General features: G+C 39.2%; 1 protein-coding gene across 1 annotated transcript in view; it reads right to left on the reverse strand.

Moving 5' to 3' along the window:
• Nucleotides 1-16402, reverse strand: part of LOC132835936 (CUB and sushi domain-containing protein 1-like) — a 2426762-nt gene that overhangs the window by 325700 nt on the left and 2084660 nt on the right. The window contains exon 35 of the mRNA XM_060855058.1: nucleotides 2162-2365. Within this exon, the coding sequence (XP_060711041.1) occupies nucleotides 2162-2365 (204 nt within the window). The remainder of the gene's footprint in view (nucleotides 1-2161; nucleotides 2366-16402) is intronic.

Here is a 16402-nt window from a genome sequence, read left to right on the forward strand (position 1 = left end):
TTTCTAAGAAGGATCAACAGATTTCTGTTAGGGTATCTGTTCTCTCCAGCTGAAAATGTGTTGCTGGTTAAAGCCCAGCAGGTTAGGCAGCATCCAAGGAGTAGGAAATTTGACGTTTCGGGCATAAGCCCTTCATCAGGAAGCGTCGAATTTCCTACTCCTTGGATGCTGCCTAACCTGCTGTGCTTTAACCAGCAACACATTTTCAGCTGTGATCTCCAGCATCTGCAGACCTCATTTTTACCCTATCTGTTCTCTCTACCCAAGCTTCCATTAGCAAGTTAAGGTGTGCCCCCTCTGGAGCAGGTATCATATTAACTTTGAGTGATGCAAAGCTGTTGATCATTTGCTATTTTCAAACCATTCAATGTCACAGAACTTGCAGAAGGTGAGAGATGCCCTTTTGACCATTGTATCTGCACCCGTTCTCTGAATGAGCATTTTGCCTTGTGCTGTTCTCCTGCCTTCTTTCTGCAATTCTGAGCCTGCTTCCATCACACACGTCTTTTGCTTCTTTTACACATTACTTTTGAATAATTTCTACTCCCTCGAACCTCTACTGTAATATTAGTTTCATCCTTTTTTAATGAAACCTGATGCAATGTTTTTGGTTAATGTCACAATCATGTTGTCGACATTCAAGAGAAAATTTCCTTCTTTGCCCATCACCAGCCCTAGCACTACAATGATAATCCTCTACTGCTTGTAAATTTATAAGACATTTTATTTAAGGTTTTCAACTATGTTTTGGACTTAACATTTGTCATAAACCACATTTTTGGCTTTATTTCATAATTTTTGGAAACCTATTTTCTCCTTATATTTAGTTTTTGGCTCCAACTTGAAAGCTTGTCTTTGCTCATTTTCTGTTGTCCTCACCAACCTCGCTTTCCTGTCGATTTCTACAATCTAAATCACTGATATTGTTTTGCTTCTCATTTGCTATTTCATTATTGACCACATTACTCCTTCCCATTACAGCCATAAAACTAATTATGTTTTCACTATATTCATGTTCTTTCACTGAAATAACACTCTATCTGACATATTTTGTTGGGTTTAAAATGTACTTATTAAAAAGGTCTCATGTAAACATTTTAGGAATGCTTTACTTTTTAACAAGTTGGTGAAAAGTCATATCACAAAAGCTTTTTGCCTTACACTCATCAGAACAAACTCAAAAATCCTAAACTTCAAATGATCATAACAATTTAAACAAAGAAGACAAAGAGGGCCAAATGTTTGGCGTGTCTGTAGCACCAATCATATGAACCACTCCAACTCAATTAGTGTCATACCCTTTGTGCAAAATCTAGCATCATGTTGAACCAAGAGTTAAGCTGCACACTGTACATTATTCATCGATAATAACACATCCTTCTTCTGCTTTTAGAATATCCTCTTCCTTCGCCCTTTTGCCACAAGATTTTTATGCAAATTCATATCATTAACAGTCACAATTTCTTCAATGGCCTCCTTGTCAAACCACCTTGAGTAACTTCAAACATGTTCAAACTTCAGCTGTTCTTCTGCTGCCCCACACTCTATTCATATATGTCAAAACATTCAGCCATTGTACCACACTCTTGAAAATTCCCTCCCAAATTTTCTATCACTGCTCCACTTATCTTTGCCTCTTTAAACTGGTTTTTGGACCAAACTTTCCCTCACCTCTTCCAAATTTTACTTCTTGCTCACTGTATATCTTTCTCTTCCCTCCCACTGCCGACTAATGAATGAAGATGATTCCTTCAATAACTGTATTGGACCCTGAAATTCCCAGGAATGCAACAGGGTGTGAGTCAGAGACAACTTCTTTCTGGGATTCTGCCCTTTTCACAGACCAAAGTAAAATTATTTGTAAGTTAAAAAGTCTATTGCTGAGTGAATCTATTTAAATAAATACATTTCATGATGTTAAAGGGTGAAAACTACCTGGATTTTCCAATTGAGGCATTTCCATAAACCAAACCTTTCAGTAAATGGTCTAAAAGCTAAAGCAGACTGCGTGCAGTGGAGCAGCACACAATATGAAGCTGGAAGCCGCAAATGTGGTCAATAGATTTACACATATCACTACCCTGCTGAAAAATACTCATAAGTCTTAACACACTTGTGAACTTCCAGAATCATTAAACAGGACAATTCCATCTGCACTTACCTACACAGCTTGGTATTGTATCATTCCACTGTGCCAACCCATTAGGCACAGCCTGACATCGAATAGCCTTTGAGCCTTGGAGGTGATATCCAGCATTGCATTCAAAACGAACAATAGAACCCGCAGAAAACTCTGAACCTATTCTTCGGCCATATCTGGGCTCAGGAACAGAGCTGCACTGGGTGGCACTAGTACGAGGAACAGCTGGAAATAAAAATAAGAATTGGAGTTAACTTTTCAGTAATGAATAGGATCCAGCAGGCCAGCAATATTTTATGCACTAGATATTTCTACCGAGACACTACATCTGATGTACAAATTGAATACATCAACCATTGTGCTGCAAAGCTGAAAAATGCCATAAACTCAAGAATTGTAACTTTCTTCTCTTGGGTATTTCAGATTTATCCCTAAATGACTTATAGGGTTTCATTCTCCAAGAAGCAAAACTTGAATTTATTTTCTCAAATTGACATTTTGTACGTGAGAAATGTGAAATAGTATCAACAAAACAATTTTTGCACCACATCAAAAGAGTCATTTATAAAGCAGGCAGAAGTGCATAATTATTGTTCTATTGTTTTCCTCTGTCGAGTATTCTTTAGCACCCTTTGCTACTCGAGATCCATTTGTTATCACCTATAAGATAGCAGTAATGATTTAATGAACAAGTATCTAATGTCATATCAGGTCCCAAATGGTCCCAGGAAATACTTGGTTCCAGCAGCAGAAGTCCTTTCAAATTATGTCATTCATTAACTAATTTTGCCTTCCAAGAGGCAAAAGGTATTTATGTTTGCACGTGTATGCATTTTCCCTTCCTGCAGTAATAAGTCATGTCTGTTTCCAAGACAGCACTCCCTGACGGAATCTATAATTTACTATCTGATACACCAACATTCACAAACTATTAATTGACAACTCCGCACATTTCTACGCTGACATGCTATATTCCTAATTTGCTATAATTTCTTCCTAGTCTTTCAAGTAAAATCTTCAGAAGGGTATTGGCAACAATTAGAACTCAAGTGGAATATGTCCATTGACATCCTTATATTTGATGTTACTTTCCCCAATGGCCTCCTGTACTAGCACTCCCTATGCCACATAAACATATAGACACCAAATCCATTCACAGTCTTTGGGTAACTCTGCTCCCTGATTTTAATTGGGAAGACATTGTGTGCTATAATTGACTTTGGGGTCCTGAACTTAAATGACAAATGTAAGCCAGGGTACTCCTTTACAACCAGTACTTTATTTCGAGAGGTTGGCAGAGTAGTGGGGCTGAGCCTGGGGCTCATCAGCTCCCATTGTTTTTCTTTCATTCTCTTTATTTCCTTCTTTTAACTTTTGCTGGTTTTCTTTTTTTTTCCTTTATCTTTTCTTTTTTCTCTTTGTTGTTTTTTTCTCTTTTAAGCGTGGAAAGTGGCAGGTAAAGGAGGACACCTCCAGTGGCAGCAATGCCAGGATGAGCCAGACACAGTTCCATCCTTGGCAAGGTCTCCTCGTAAGTGAGGAACACGTTCCAGGCTGATTCGCCCATCCCAGACCCACAGGCTAGGCTGAGGATGCAGGCTTCAGTGCAAAAGAGAGAAGGAAGGCAGTTTCGGACAGGCATGGTGGTCTCCTGGTCTGGGGGTAATGTGCTGACATGGAGGTCTCACCCCTATGTGGATGTCTTCTTTGTCTTCGGTGTCCACATGTGTTCCAGGAGCCCACCAGAAGTTCTCATCCAGGAGTGGTGGTGTCAGTCCAACGTGGTGGCCTTCTTCAGTAGAGTATCCAGCAGTTCAGAATGGTGGCCTTGTCTTGGCTGCATCTTCAGAGTATTCAATCATTCTTAAATCAGCTTTCCCCAAGCCCAGGAGCCATTAACTCAGCAATGATGAACTTTGTCTTAGTTTTGGTTCTTTTTATTATTATTATGCATGGGCGGCACAGTGTCACAGTGGTTAGCACTACTGCCTCATAGCACCAGAGACCCAGGTTCAATTCCCACCTCAGGCAACTGTCTGTGTGGAGTTTGCACATTCTCCCTGTGTCTGCGTGGGTTTCCTCCAGGTGCTCTAGTTTCCTCCTTCAGTCCAAAAATATGCAGATTAGGTGAATTGGCCATGAGAAATTGCCTGTAGTGTTAGGTGAAGGGGTAAATGTAGGGTCTGGGGGAGTTGCCCTTTGGAGGGTCAGTGTGGACTTGTTGAGCTGAAGGGCCTGTTTCCACACTGTAAGTAATGTAATCTAATCTAATCTGTATGACTCTGACATTGATGTAGGTGCCATGTTCAACTAATTGAACTTTTTACTAATTTTTCATGTAAAAGTACATGACTTTCTATTCTATTCTAGTAGCAATATCAGGTCATTATTATTATTATTCATGTCAATGGATAAGTACATGATCAAACAAACTAAAATCACACATGATAAATGACTATGAGGTTACAAATGACTACTCAGCACAGTGGCACTGTATTTCAAATATGGATTAACATCAGGAAATAATAAAAGAAGAGTGCAAAGAAAGACTTTTACTCAGATCTGATTCACCTTACTAATGGTATGTCTCTGGAAATGCAATGGAATCTTTAATTACCTGTGGTGGACAAATTGTGTTGGAATTTTGGTGCAGTTACCAACAACAGAACCGAAGCAAGTCCTGACCTTCACAATGGATATATTTAACATGCAAACTAATCTCGTTTCTACATTCCAGGTCTTTACTCAATATTGTACAACTGAAGAACATAAAGGGAAAATTTCCAGATCGATGAGTACTATCCATCCAGTATATATGTTCAAGCTCTTCTTTAATCTATTAAATATTCATAGATGAATTTCTGCATTATCAATCATGGGAAATAGTATCTTACAGCTGCACACAGTACTGAAAAATGTTCTACAGTCATTTTGAGACAAGAATTTTAATGGTAAACAGGATTACTATCATTGCTTTGAATGCAACGGTGGTAACTAAACGAATCAAAAGGTTTGAGGTTTAAGTTCCACTTGAGCTTGTGATGAAAAATCAAGCCTCAGTATTGAAGGAGAATTGCACTGTTGGAGATGCAGTCTTTCAGATGAATATTCATGCAATGACACAATACAAATGATGATTCCACAAGAACAGGGAAGAAAGATGCAGAAGAGATCTCTTGGGTTCAAATGTGCTGTGTTCGATTGAGTCTGTTTACAACTGATGTTTACTGTGCTTGATTAGTTAAGTCTGACTGTGAACTCAGAGAAAACTAAACACACCATACATGTTGCTGGGGAAAAAAAAGTCAGCGTATAGCAGAATGTTTTTTAAAAGGTGCTTGTCAATAAAGTTTCTAGAAACGTAAAATAATTAATGCGCCATCATTGCATAGGTCAGAGTGGTAACAGAAAAAAAAGTCAACACAGAGCAGAGAAACTAGGGATGAGATGGAGAGTAAGGGGCATGACTAACATGAGATATGTAGCATAGTATTGCATTTTTGTTCAACTGTATTTTTTACCAATTGGAGTTAGTTCCAATGGGTCACGTCGAGCATGTGTAATCTCACAGTCAGAGTTGCAGGCAATGCTCACCAATACTCCCAGTGAGCACAGGATCACAGAATTATTCCTAACACAGACAGCGTAGATTGAATTTCAGTGCATAAATGATGAAGGTGCATGGAATAAATCTGAGCAGTTGAGTAGTACAGCACTGGGCATGGGATAAGAGAGAATGTTGGTTTAAAAAGCAAGGTAACAGACAATTTTGAAGGTGCCACTAAAAAAATAGAAACAGAGTTGAGAGTCTGGCAGTGAGATATGAAACATAATCTCATGAAACATTAATTAAAACCCAGCTCCTTTTTGAGGACAATAGTTTTATTTAATAAAACTGCTATTGCATCCATGGCCACTTATTGTACTTATGTCAGGAGATTATTAACATAGACCATAATTCTCAATGTCTCACACTTTGTGAGTGATTATTTTTCTGAATTTAATTTACTATTAATGAAATAGGTCTTGAAAATATATTGAACAGAACTGGTACATCTGACAGATATGGGTTAAATAGACAATCTCTAAGGATTCACAAAGTTGCAGTGTGAATTTGACATGTGTGGCTTGTATGTCTTTGATGGATGTTAAAGCAGTTTTATAATAAAGCCTCTTTACAATTACAATTGGATTGTTCAAAAAGGAACACTTTTCACTTCGAATTCATGTGATGAGTACCAGAAAAAAATACTGTTTCGATATGAATTATTCTTCCTTATCCTTTGGTAAATGTTACATAGTGCAGTAAAATTGAAATCAGTATACTGTAAAAGTGTACGCCAAGGAAGGTTAAAGCTGAAACGGAAGGTGATAAATAAAATGATTGAATTTCAAATTTGGATCATTGTGCTCATTTATTGTATGGCTGCTGCTCTCAGGGGCATTTAGAAGTCTTGTAAAATGGTACAGGCACAATTCCTTCCTGGGCCTTTTCTGTGAAGAATTCTATAAGTAGATAGAAGGAACCATAAAATCAAGCAGAAACAGTCTGGATATTTATGATCATTAATGAGAATTGATTAGCAAATGTGCCCATGCAATTTCATTATCTTTACTTGTTCCTAAACATGTGTTATTAGCCAAGGGTAAACAATTATAGTTTCACCACAACACATTTTGCAGGCTCCAATTTTCTTTCTGCTACTGGAATACTGCTGAAATTCACATTTCATACCATTGTTCTGGACCCGCAGACTTCTTATTAATACTTCACTTCAGCGTGCTTGACTGGTTGCTGCAAACAACTGTCAATATGCAGTACTTACAGTTAAGAGCCAATTTAGTGGAGGTATTCCAACTATGAAGGCTTTTGAATGAGTGAATTGGGAGGAACTGTCTCAGCTGGTGGGAGGGACAGTTAGCCAAAGGGCAGCAATTTAAAATAATTAGCAAAGGACTTTGAGGGCTGAGTAGATTTTTTTTCATTGAAAGCTACGACCTGAAAGATGATGGAAACAAATTAAACAAAATCTATACAATAGGGAACTGGATATATTAAAAAGGGAACATGGGTCGATTTATGTGGGAAGGGAATAACTTGTTCTAAGAGGTACCAGTGGTGTCAAGAAGTCTCTTTCTGTACGATGTGGTTTGATACTTACCAACATTAAATGCACTTCATCGAGTATTTAACTAAAGATAGTTAGAATTTGTTCATTAAAAAAAAATGCTTCATGATAGGTACTTAGTTGTCAAAAATCAATTGTTTAAACAAATCAAAAGGTGAGGAATGGAAGCCATGCAGTTATTATTCTCACCACCTTACTGGGCACATCAGCGGACTATATTTTATGGATCCATGATAACAGAAATGATTGAAAACAACAAACAAAAACAGGAGTTAAAACTGGCTCTGACATTCAACTTGGTATGTCTGTCACTCACACATTACCATCAACTCTTGGGATTAATCTTGCTTTGATGAGCAATGAAGAGTATGACAGGAGGAGCAGCAGGTATTGCTACAAATGGAGCCTTAACCTGAGGAAGCTACAACAGAAGACTGCGTGCATACTAAACAGTGAAATCAGCACGCTATTGACAGAGCAGAGGTTATCCCAAAAGCAACGAAGCAGATCAAAGATTTGAAGTCCTGCCTTATAAGTTCATAAATGGTGCTTTACAATTAAAGAAAGCTAAAGTGAAAGTTGCTATACACCTAGCATACCATAGGGTGCTTTCTCATTATGAAAAAAATACAACTAATGGTGAGTCTAACCTGACGGTCAAAGCACCTCAGCAAAGGGGCAGGACCTTAATGATGACCTTAGTTCATATAGGAATTGAATCTGTACTTATGCTATCACTCTACATCACAAACAGGCTCAAGATTAGAGTGATGCTGGAAAAGCATAGCAGGTTAGGCAGCAGCCGAAGAGCAGGAAAATCGGTGTTTCGGGCAAAAGTTCTTCATTAGGAATGCACAAGCTGTCCATTCAGAAGAATTTCAAAGTTGAGAAGGCTCCAGGAACATTCCCATCTTCAAACCTGGAGAAGTCCAGCACAAGTTCAAAATCAAAGCATCTGTAAGCATCTTCAGCTGGAAGTCTTGAATGAATGAATCATCTCAGCCTTTAGTGAAGTCCCATCGTCATTCTTCAGCTAATTCAATTCATTACAAGTAGTTTTGAGAAAGATCTGATCACACTAGATTGCAAAGATTGTATGTCGAGATTAGAGTGGTGCTGAAAAAGCACAACAGGTCAGGCAGCAGCCGAATAGCAGGGAAATCGGTATTTCGGGCAGAAGTCCTTCATCAGTCCTCACTTTCACCCTGCAAAGATTGTATGTCCTGACAATATTCCAGATAAAAGCATCAGAAAATAGGAAGAAAGACTTGTGCTCCAGAACTAATTGCACCTTGAGTCAAACTATTTTTGATCAGCTCCAACACTGGAACCTAACCAATAAATTACTTGGAGAACTGTTCCTTTACTGTCCACAAAATGTAGGATAAATTGAATTTGTCTAATTATTGCCCATCCACCTGTTCTCAATTATCAGAAAAAAATGAAATGTATCATTGACAATGCTACCAACAAGCACTTACTCAGCTCAAATCCAGTTATGAATGCTTATTTTGATTTCTTCCAGAGCCACTTGAATGCAGACTTTGTTATAGCCTTTATCCAAAAATGGACAAAAGAGGTGAATTCTAGAGTTGAGGTGACAGTAAATACCTTTGATATTTAGGCAACACTTGATTGAACATGACATTGTAAAGTGACAGTGAAATTGACATGAACAGAGGTCACTGGAAAACAGTGAATTGAGTCTCTACAGCAGGTAGGAAGATGGCTGTAGTTGTTGGTTGCCAATTATCTTAGTTTCAGGATATCACTGCAAGAGTTTTGCAGGCTAGTGTCCTTGACCCAACCATCTTCAGCTGCTTAATTAATCACCTTCCCTACAACATGAGTTCTAAAATCAGGATGTTTAGTTCCACTCACCACTTAGAGGAAATGAACAATCTGTGCCTTCATGTATCAAGAGCAAAACAATAGTAAGCTTTGTGGTGATACGTGATAAATAACATTGTGCTACATGAGCACTAGGCAATAACCATTTCCAACAACAATGCCTTTGCCATTCAATGGCATTACCTTGCTGAATCTGCAACCATCAATATCCCAGAAGTATCAGCCACATAAATACTGTGACCAACAAGAGTGGGTCAGAGGTAGATATTCCATAGTAAGTACTCGCTTACTGACTACCTAAATCCCATCTACCATCCACATGGCACAAGTCTGATGGAATTATCTTCATGTGCCTGGACAAGTTCATCCAATAATGCTCAAGGTGCTATACACCATCCGGGATGGAGCAGGTTGCTAGATTGACATCCGATGCATCACCTTAAACATTTACGCACTCCACCATGGGCGTGCAGAGTCAGCAATGTGCATTATCTACAAGACGCACAACAAGAATTTTCTGAGGCTTCATCGACAACACCTCCCAAACTCATGATCTCTGACACCAAGATAGTCAAGCACAGCAGATGCATGAGAAGAACACCATTTATATGTTCTCCTCCAAGCCACATACCAAGTCACATATCACTGTTCCTTTACTGTCGCTGGGTCAAAATCTTGGATTTCCCATACCTTGAGGAGATAGATGGCAGACTCATCACTGCCTTCTCAAGGGCAACTGGGGATGGGCAATAAGTGTCTTCCCTGCCCATTACGCATGAAAGAATTAGACGATTACCAAGAATGCTTGTTAATCTATGACTGAATGAAAAAAGTATTTCTGTGATTATCTATGAGATCAAAAACTCAACCAAAAATCATATGTGTTTCTTTGAACTTCACTAAACACAAATTGCAAGTGTGAAAACTTATTTAGAACAAAGAAGAACAAAGAAATTTGCACAGAATCTCTATAGTGTGTAAACAGGCCATTTGGCCCAATAAGTCCACACCAACTCTCCGAAGAGTATCCCAGCCAGACCCATTCCCATACCATATTACTCTACACCTACCCCTGACTAGTGCACATAGCCTACACATCCCTGAACACTATGGGCAATTTAGCATGACCAATTCACCTAACCTGCACATCTTTGTGTTTGTCAAATCCCAGTTAAAATATAATTATGTGATATTCTGATTGCTTTAGCAATACTGAGCAGTAGGTCTTTTTTGAAAGAAGACCTTGATGATCATGTATCTGCACTGATCTAGACAATGATTTTTTTTACTGTGATCATTGAAATTAATTTTCAAAAGTTGAAAAATCCTCAAATTATAGTTGATCAGAGCATTTCTTAGCATTACATAATGGCATGCATCGTATACCATGGTTTGAAAAGTATGGCAAGAATTATAAGTAAACATTTGTATACTGTGTCAGCTGGTGGTGTAACATTTTGGCTTAGCTAGCCAGTTCATGCACAAGCAAAATAATGTAAAATTTTTTAAAATCTTTCAACATAAGCATGCCAACAATCTCATTCCATTTCTTCTGATGGGATTTCTGATTCAATTCTTCTGACATTTTTCAACATGTAAATAATCCAAGTTACTTCAATCAGCAACACTTCACTACTGTAAAAATGAATGAACATAGGAGAGGGTAATATTCATTCCAATGAATAGATGCAATCTAAATATTAATTTTAATAGATTACGTTGACCTTGAAGTTTTTAAGGTAGCTTTGTTCAGAAAAATGCATTGTGCCAAGAAGCAGAAAACCTGGAAGGAGCGTGCAGACTGAGGTGACACCGTCCAGTTTGTGAGTGGAATAGAACTATTGCACTTTTCAGTTCAGTCAGAGAGAATCAGCCCATTATTGCTGTCACTCTCTTGTCCTTGCTCATTCTCAGCAAAGAGCATGAAGTGAAAACCCAAAGAAACTTATTTGTGCAGGTTTCCTGAAGAAGATTCATTAGATTCTCCCCCACTAACGTCAGTAAAGGGAATTCAGCCAGATACAACTGCTACGGGAAGTCAATGCAATGCCCAACACTTCTGCATGCAGAATAATTTTGGTCACAGCAAAATTTGGGACAATCCATGACTCATCCTTTTCTCATGAGTTTAACTATTATTTGAAAGTACTTCAAAATTAACATACTGCTGAGTTTCTTTTGTCTCTCCTCTGAATTACAGGTATGTTAGTTTCTCTGAAGAGCAACATATTATTTGCCGGATTCAACCTATTTTTAGATTACTTACAGTGTGGAAACAGGCCCTTCGGCCCAACAAGTCCACACCGACCCGCCACCCACCCATACATTTACCCCTTACCTAACACTACGGGCAATTTAGCATGGCCAATTCACCTGACCCGCACATCTTTGGACTGTGGGAGGAAACTGGAGCACCCGGAGGAAACCCACGCAGACACGGGGAGAAGATGCAAACTCCACACAGTCAGTCGCCTGAGTCGGGAATTGAACCCGGGTCTCAGGCACTGTGAGACAGCAGTGCTAACCACTGTGCCACCGTGCCACCCACCGTGTCTCCTGGTCTCTTTGCTTGACAAAATGTATTTTTAAGTCAAGATTAGAGTGGTGCTGGAAATGCACAGCAAGTCAGGCAGCATCTAAGGAGCAGGAAAATCGATGTTTTGGCAGGACCCCTTCATCAGGAATGAATTTCTTATTAGTCATAAATTAGTTGAATGGTGTTGACGATAAAATCCTGGCTGACTTTGTTGTCAATACCAAATCTGACAAAAAGTGACACTATTGTTTCCTGTGTCACCAAGATGCTTAATACTACTTTTGTGACTAGGACTGGGACCAGAAAAGGTGCATCCTTCCACCCTCTACAGTAACATCATTCTCCACTCTATTGCAGAAAAGGCATCAACAATTTTCAACACCAACAAATCCTATGCCCAATGAAGAAAAATGACAGTCTCTGCACAAAGCACACAAAAGTCAATAAATTTAGGAAGTGTTAATCCTCAATCTTCATCAACTTGCTCAGCAAAATTAATGAATTCAATGCTGGAAATATTAATGCAGATTTTGTGAAGAGTATAATCAATGACAAAGATGGAAATAAACGATAAATACTTAATAATGGCTGTTTATCTTAGTAAAATATAGATCGTGTTTGCTAAGTTCTTCTTTCACTCTTGTGTGTTTTTTCAGTGCTGCCCTTATTATGTTTGAATAAGAAACAAAGGTAGGCCACTTGGCCCTTCAAGGCGAAAGTGAGGACTGCAGATGCTGGAGATCAGAGCCAAGATTAGAGTGGTGCTGGAAAAGCACAGCAGGTCAGGCAGCATCTCTGCCATTCAGCGAGACCATGGTTGATCTGACTTAATCTGAACGCTATATTCTTGCACACTCCCAATACTTTTTCATCCCTTAGGTTGGCTACCACTAGCTTGCAGAGTGCTATTCCTTCATCAGGTGGCTGTGGAACAGGATCTTAAGACACAGAATGTGTGTCTTAGGATTCTGTTCCACAGCTATCTGATGAAGGAACAGTGCTTCAAAAACTTGTGTTTCCATGTACATCTGTTGGACTATAACCTGGTGTTGTGTGATTTGTAACATCATGAATCAAAAAACACATAAGTAGCTGTGCCATTGTTCGAAATCACTCCACTCAAGGGTGTAACTGTCTGCTATATTTTGTTACACTTGAGAAGAGCCAGGCTGCAGTCAGGAATTCAGAATCACAATGATAAATCTAGATACCGACTCAGGGGTGCAACATGCAAGTGTCCTAACATAATGGTTTTAACTTGAATTCATCAGTGGTGCCCGCAGCAAGAGAGTTCAGTAATGTCTGGGAACCTGAAGCTTTGACAGTGGCAAGTCTATATTCAAGCCCATAGAGATTGGAAAAGTCTGTCTCAGGTATGAGTGTCTCAATGACGCAGGACTTTGTGCTGATCATGACAAACATGCAATTATTTACTTGCATTGCCACTTTCAGGGAGCTATGGAATTGGATCCCAAGATCCCTCCATATATCAACGCTCCAAAGGTTTCTAGCATTTTCTGTATATTTTCATCTTGCATTTAATCTTCCAAAATGGATCACCTCACTCTTGTTCAGATTAAATCCCATCAACATTCCAAATGTTCTATATCTTCCTGCATTCTTGAACAACCTTCCTCGACATCCACAACTTCAAGAGATTTTGTGCCATCTGCAAACTTACTAATCAGACCATCTATTTTTTTCATCAAAATTGAGTCAGGAGAACACCCTTTCACAGCTACTCTCTGTCTGCTATGATCAAGCCAATTTTGTATCCAATTTGCCAACTCATCATGGATTCCGCGCAATTTAATTTTCTGGATCAGCCTACAATGAATGACCTTCTCAAATGCATTAGTGAAATCCATGCAGACAACAGCCATTGTCCTACCCTGACCTATCATCTTTGTTGCTTTATCAAAAAGCTCAATCAGATTTGTGAGACAAGAAGTCCCCTACAAAAAAAACATGCTGACTATCTCTAATAAGTCCACTGTTCTCCAAATAGGTGTAAATCCTGTTCCTAAGAATCTTCTCTAATAATTTTCCACCACTGACACTAGGCATTTAGGCCTATAATAGCTTGGATTATCCCTGCTGCCCTTCCTAAACAAAGGAAAAAACATTGGCTCATCTCCAGCCTTGCAAGTGGCTAAAAAGGATGCAAAGATTTCTGACAAAGTCCCGGTAATCTTTTCTTTTGACTCTTTCAGTCTTCTGGGATAGATCCCAACAGGCCCTGGGGATTTATCTACTTTGATGCTTTTCAAGGCATCCATCACCTCCTCCTTGAGATTGATGTGCCCCCAGAATATCAACATACCTCTCTCTCTCTCTCTCCACATTTCTACGGCCCTTCTCTTATCTTACCACCGTCCATGTCCTTCTCCTTCGTGAATACCAACATGAAGTACTCATTAAGGATCTCACTCATTTCTTGCTCCAGGCAGAAATTCCCTCTCTCATTCTTGAATGGATTGACCCTTTCCCTAGTTATCCTCTTGTTCCTAGTACATGTATAAAATGACATAGGATTTTCCTCAACCCGACTTGCCAAGGACATTTTGTGGCACCTTCTAGCCTTCCTAATTTCTTGTTTAGGCTCTTTTCTGCTTCCTCAAGGACCTTATTTGATTTTAATTTCCTAAACTTTACATATACTTCTTTTTTTGTGACCAGATTTTCAATTAATCTAGTCAACCAAGGTTACCAAATCTTGTCATCTTTACCTTTCATTCATGTAGGAACATGCTGGTCCTCAACTGTGACCAGCTGGCCTTTCAAAGACTCCCGCGTGTCAGATAAGGATTTACCCTCAAATAGCCACCTCAAATCTAATTTCTCCAGTTCCTGCTTCATATTGTTGTAATTCGTCTTCACCCAAGTTAGCACTTTCACCCAACGACTAGTCTTATCCTTGTCCATAGCTATCTTAAAACTTACAGAATTATGATCACTATTCCCAAAACGCTTCCCAATGAAACTTTGGTCACCTGGCCAGGTTCATTCACAAATACAACATCTAATATAGTCCTTTCTCTAGTTTAACTATCTTTATATTGTTTCAAGAAACCCTCCTGGATGTACCTAAAAATTCTGCCCCGTCTAAGCCCTTGACTCGAAGGGGGTCCCAGTCAATTTTGGGGAATATTGACTTATGTTCAGTGATAAACCATTATTCAGAACCACTACTACAAGGGAGGCATTTTAAACCAAAGAAGCCTAAATTTCATGCAAGTATGAAATCCAATTTCCTTAAAAAAAGTCCTTGTGTAACCAAAACGCAACTATAAAATTCTACTTTTTCTTTGAGTAACATGACATAACCTAGTTAATTCAGAGTAGTTCAAACTTTCATTTTTCAATTTATATTTCAAATAAAATTTAGGTAGCTCTTACGAGAGTCTTGAAGGGTTAGAATTTATATATGAATCCTAACAATTTAGCTGTTGGTCTTATTTTCTCAACAGTGACAAAGCTTGTGTATCTTCAGATATCAGTACAGTTACTTACAGTGTGGAAACAGGCCCTTGGGCTAAACAAGTCCACACCGACCCGCAACCCACCCATACCCCTTCACCTAACACTACGGGCAATTTAGCATGGCCAATTCACCTGACCTGCACATCTTAGGACTGTGGGAGGAAACCGGAGCACCCGAGGAAACCCACGCAGACACGGAGAAAATGTGCAAACTCCACACAGTCAGTCACCTGAGGCGGGAATTAAACCCAGGTCTCTGGCGCTGTGAGGCAGCAGTGCTAACCACTGTCACCATACTGCGCACACAATTGTTGTTCCAAGTTGCTTTCTCACTTAACTTTTGAGGAAATTAGACAGAGAGAGAGATGAGTTTTCAGTATCCTTGCTATTATCAGTCTATGTTGATTCCTCTCTCCATTGCCACTCCAAGATTGCTGTCAATATAAAATGCCTTTGTGGATTTTGATATCTGGATTATTGCTTCATTGTAATTTGGACAAGTGGAAGCAACTTTCATCTCTCAACATGTGATGGTATCATACGAAGTGAATGAACAGGATGCATGGATCTGAGAATCCTGATACTAAACTGAGTTTCAATCTTCATTAAGATAAATACAAACTTCATTGTAGGCAGCTTTGTGTCTATTATGCCAGTTCCCTGGACCTGCATAAGTTGGCGGTCAAGCGATCATGAACCATTTTAGGTTAGCATTTGGAACTACTTCTCTTGAAAATTAGTTTAAATCTACGAAAGATCTCAGTAAAAACATTTGAGAAATTACAGCACAGAATGAGGCCATTCAGTCCATCACGTCTATCGTGGGTGAACAAGATGAAAATCAAGCAAGATACTTCTTTTAATCCCAGGTTCTAGCATTGGTTTGTAGCGTTGAAAGTCACGGTGCATCAGGGTAGATTGAGGTCATTTTTAAATGAGTTGAGAGTTTTGCCTCATTCAGCAATCTGGGCTCCAAAATCCAGACACCCACCATCCCATGGATGAAAAATATTTTCCTTCACACTTCCGCTGATCTAATCAGTTTAAATCTATTTGCCCTATTAATTGACAGCTCAGATGGATGAAACAGGTTTGTCATGGCTTTTCAGTCTAGGTTCCTCGACTTTGCAAGTCTCAAATTAGTCCTCAGCCTCCCCATTCTGAGGAAAACAGTCCTGGTTTATTAATGCCCTTCAGGGGAGAAAACTGCTATCCTTAAGTGGTCTGGCCTACATGTGACTCCAGACCCACAGCAGTGTGGTT

Source organism: Hemiscyllium ocellatum, chromosome 3, assembly GCF_020745735.1.
Source record: "Hemiscyllium ocellatum isolate sHemOce1 chromosome 3, sHemOce1.pat.X.cur, whole genome shotgun sequence".
Taxonomy (NCBI): domain Eukaryota; kingdom Metazoa; phylum Chordata; class Chondrichthyes; order Orectolobiformes; family Hemiscylliidae; genus Hemiscyllium; species Hemiscyllium ocellatum.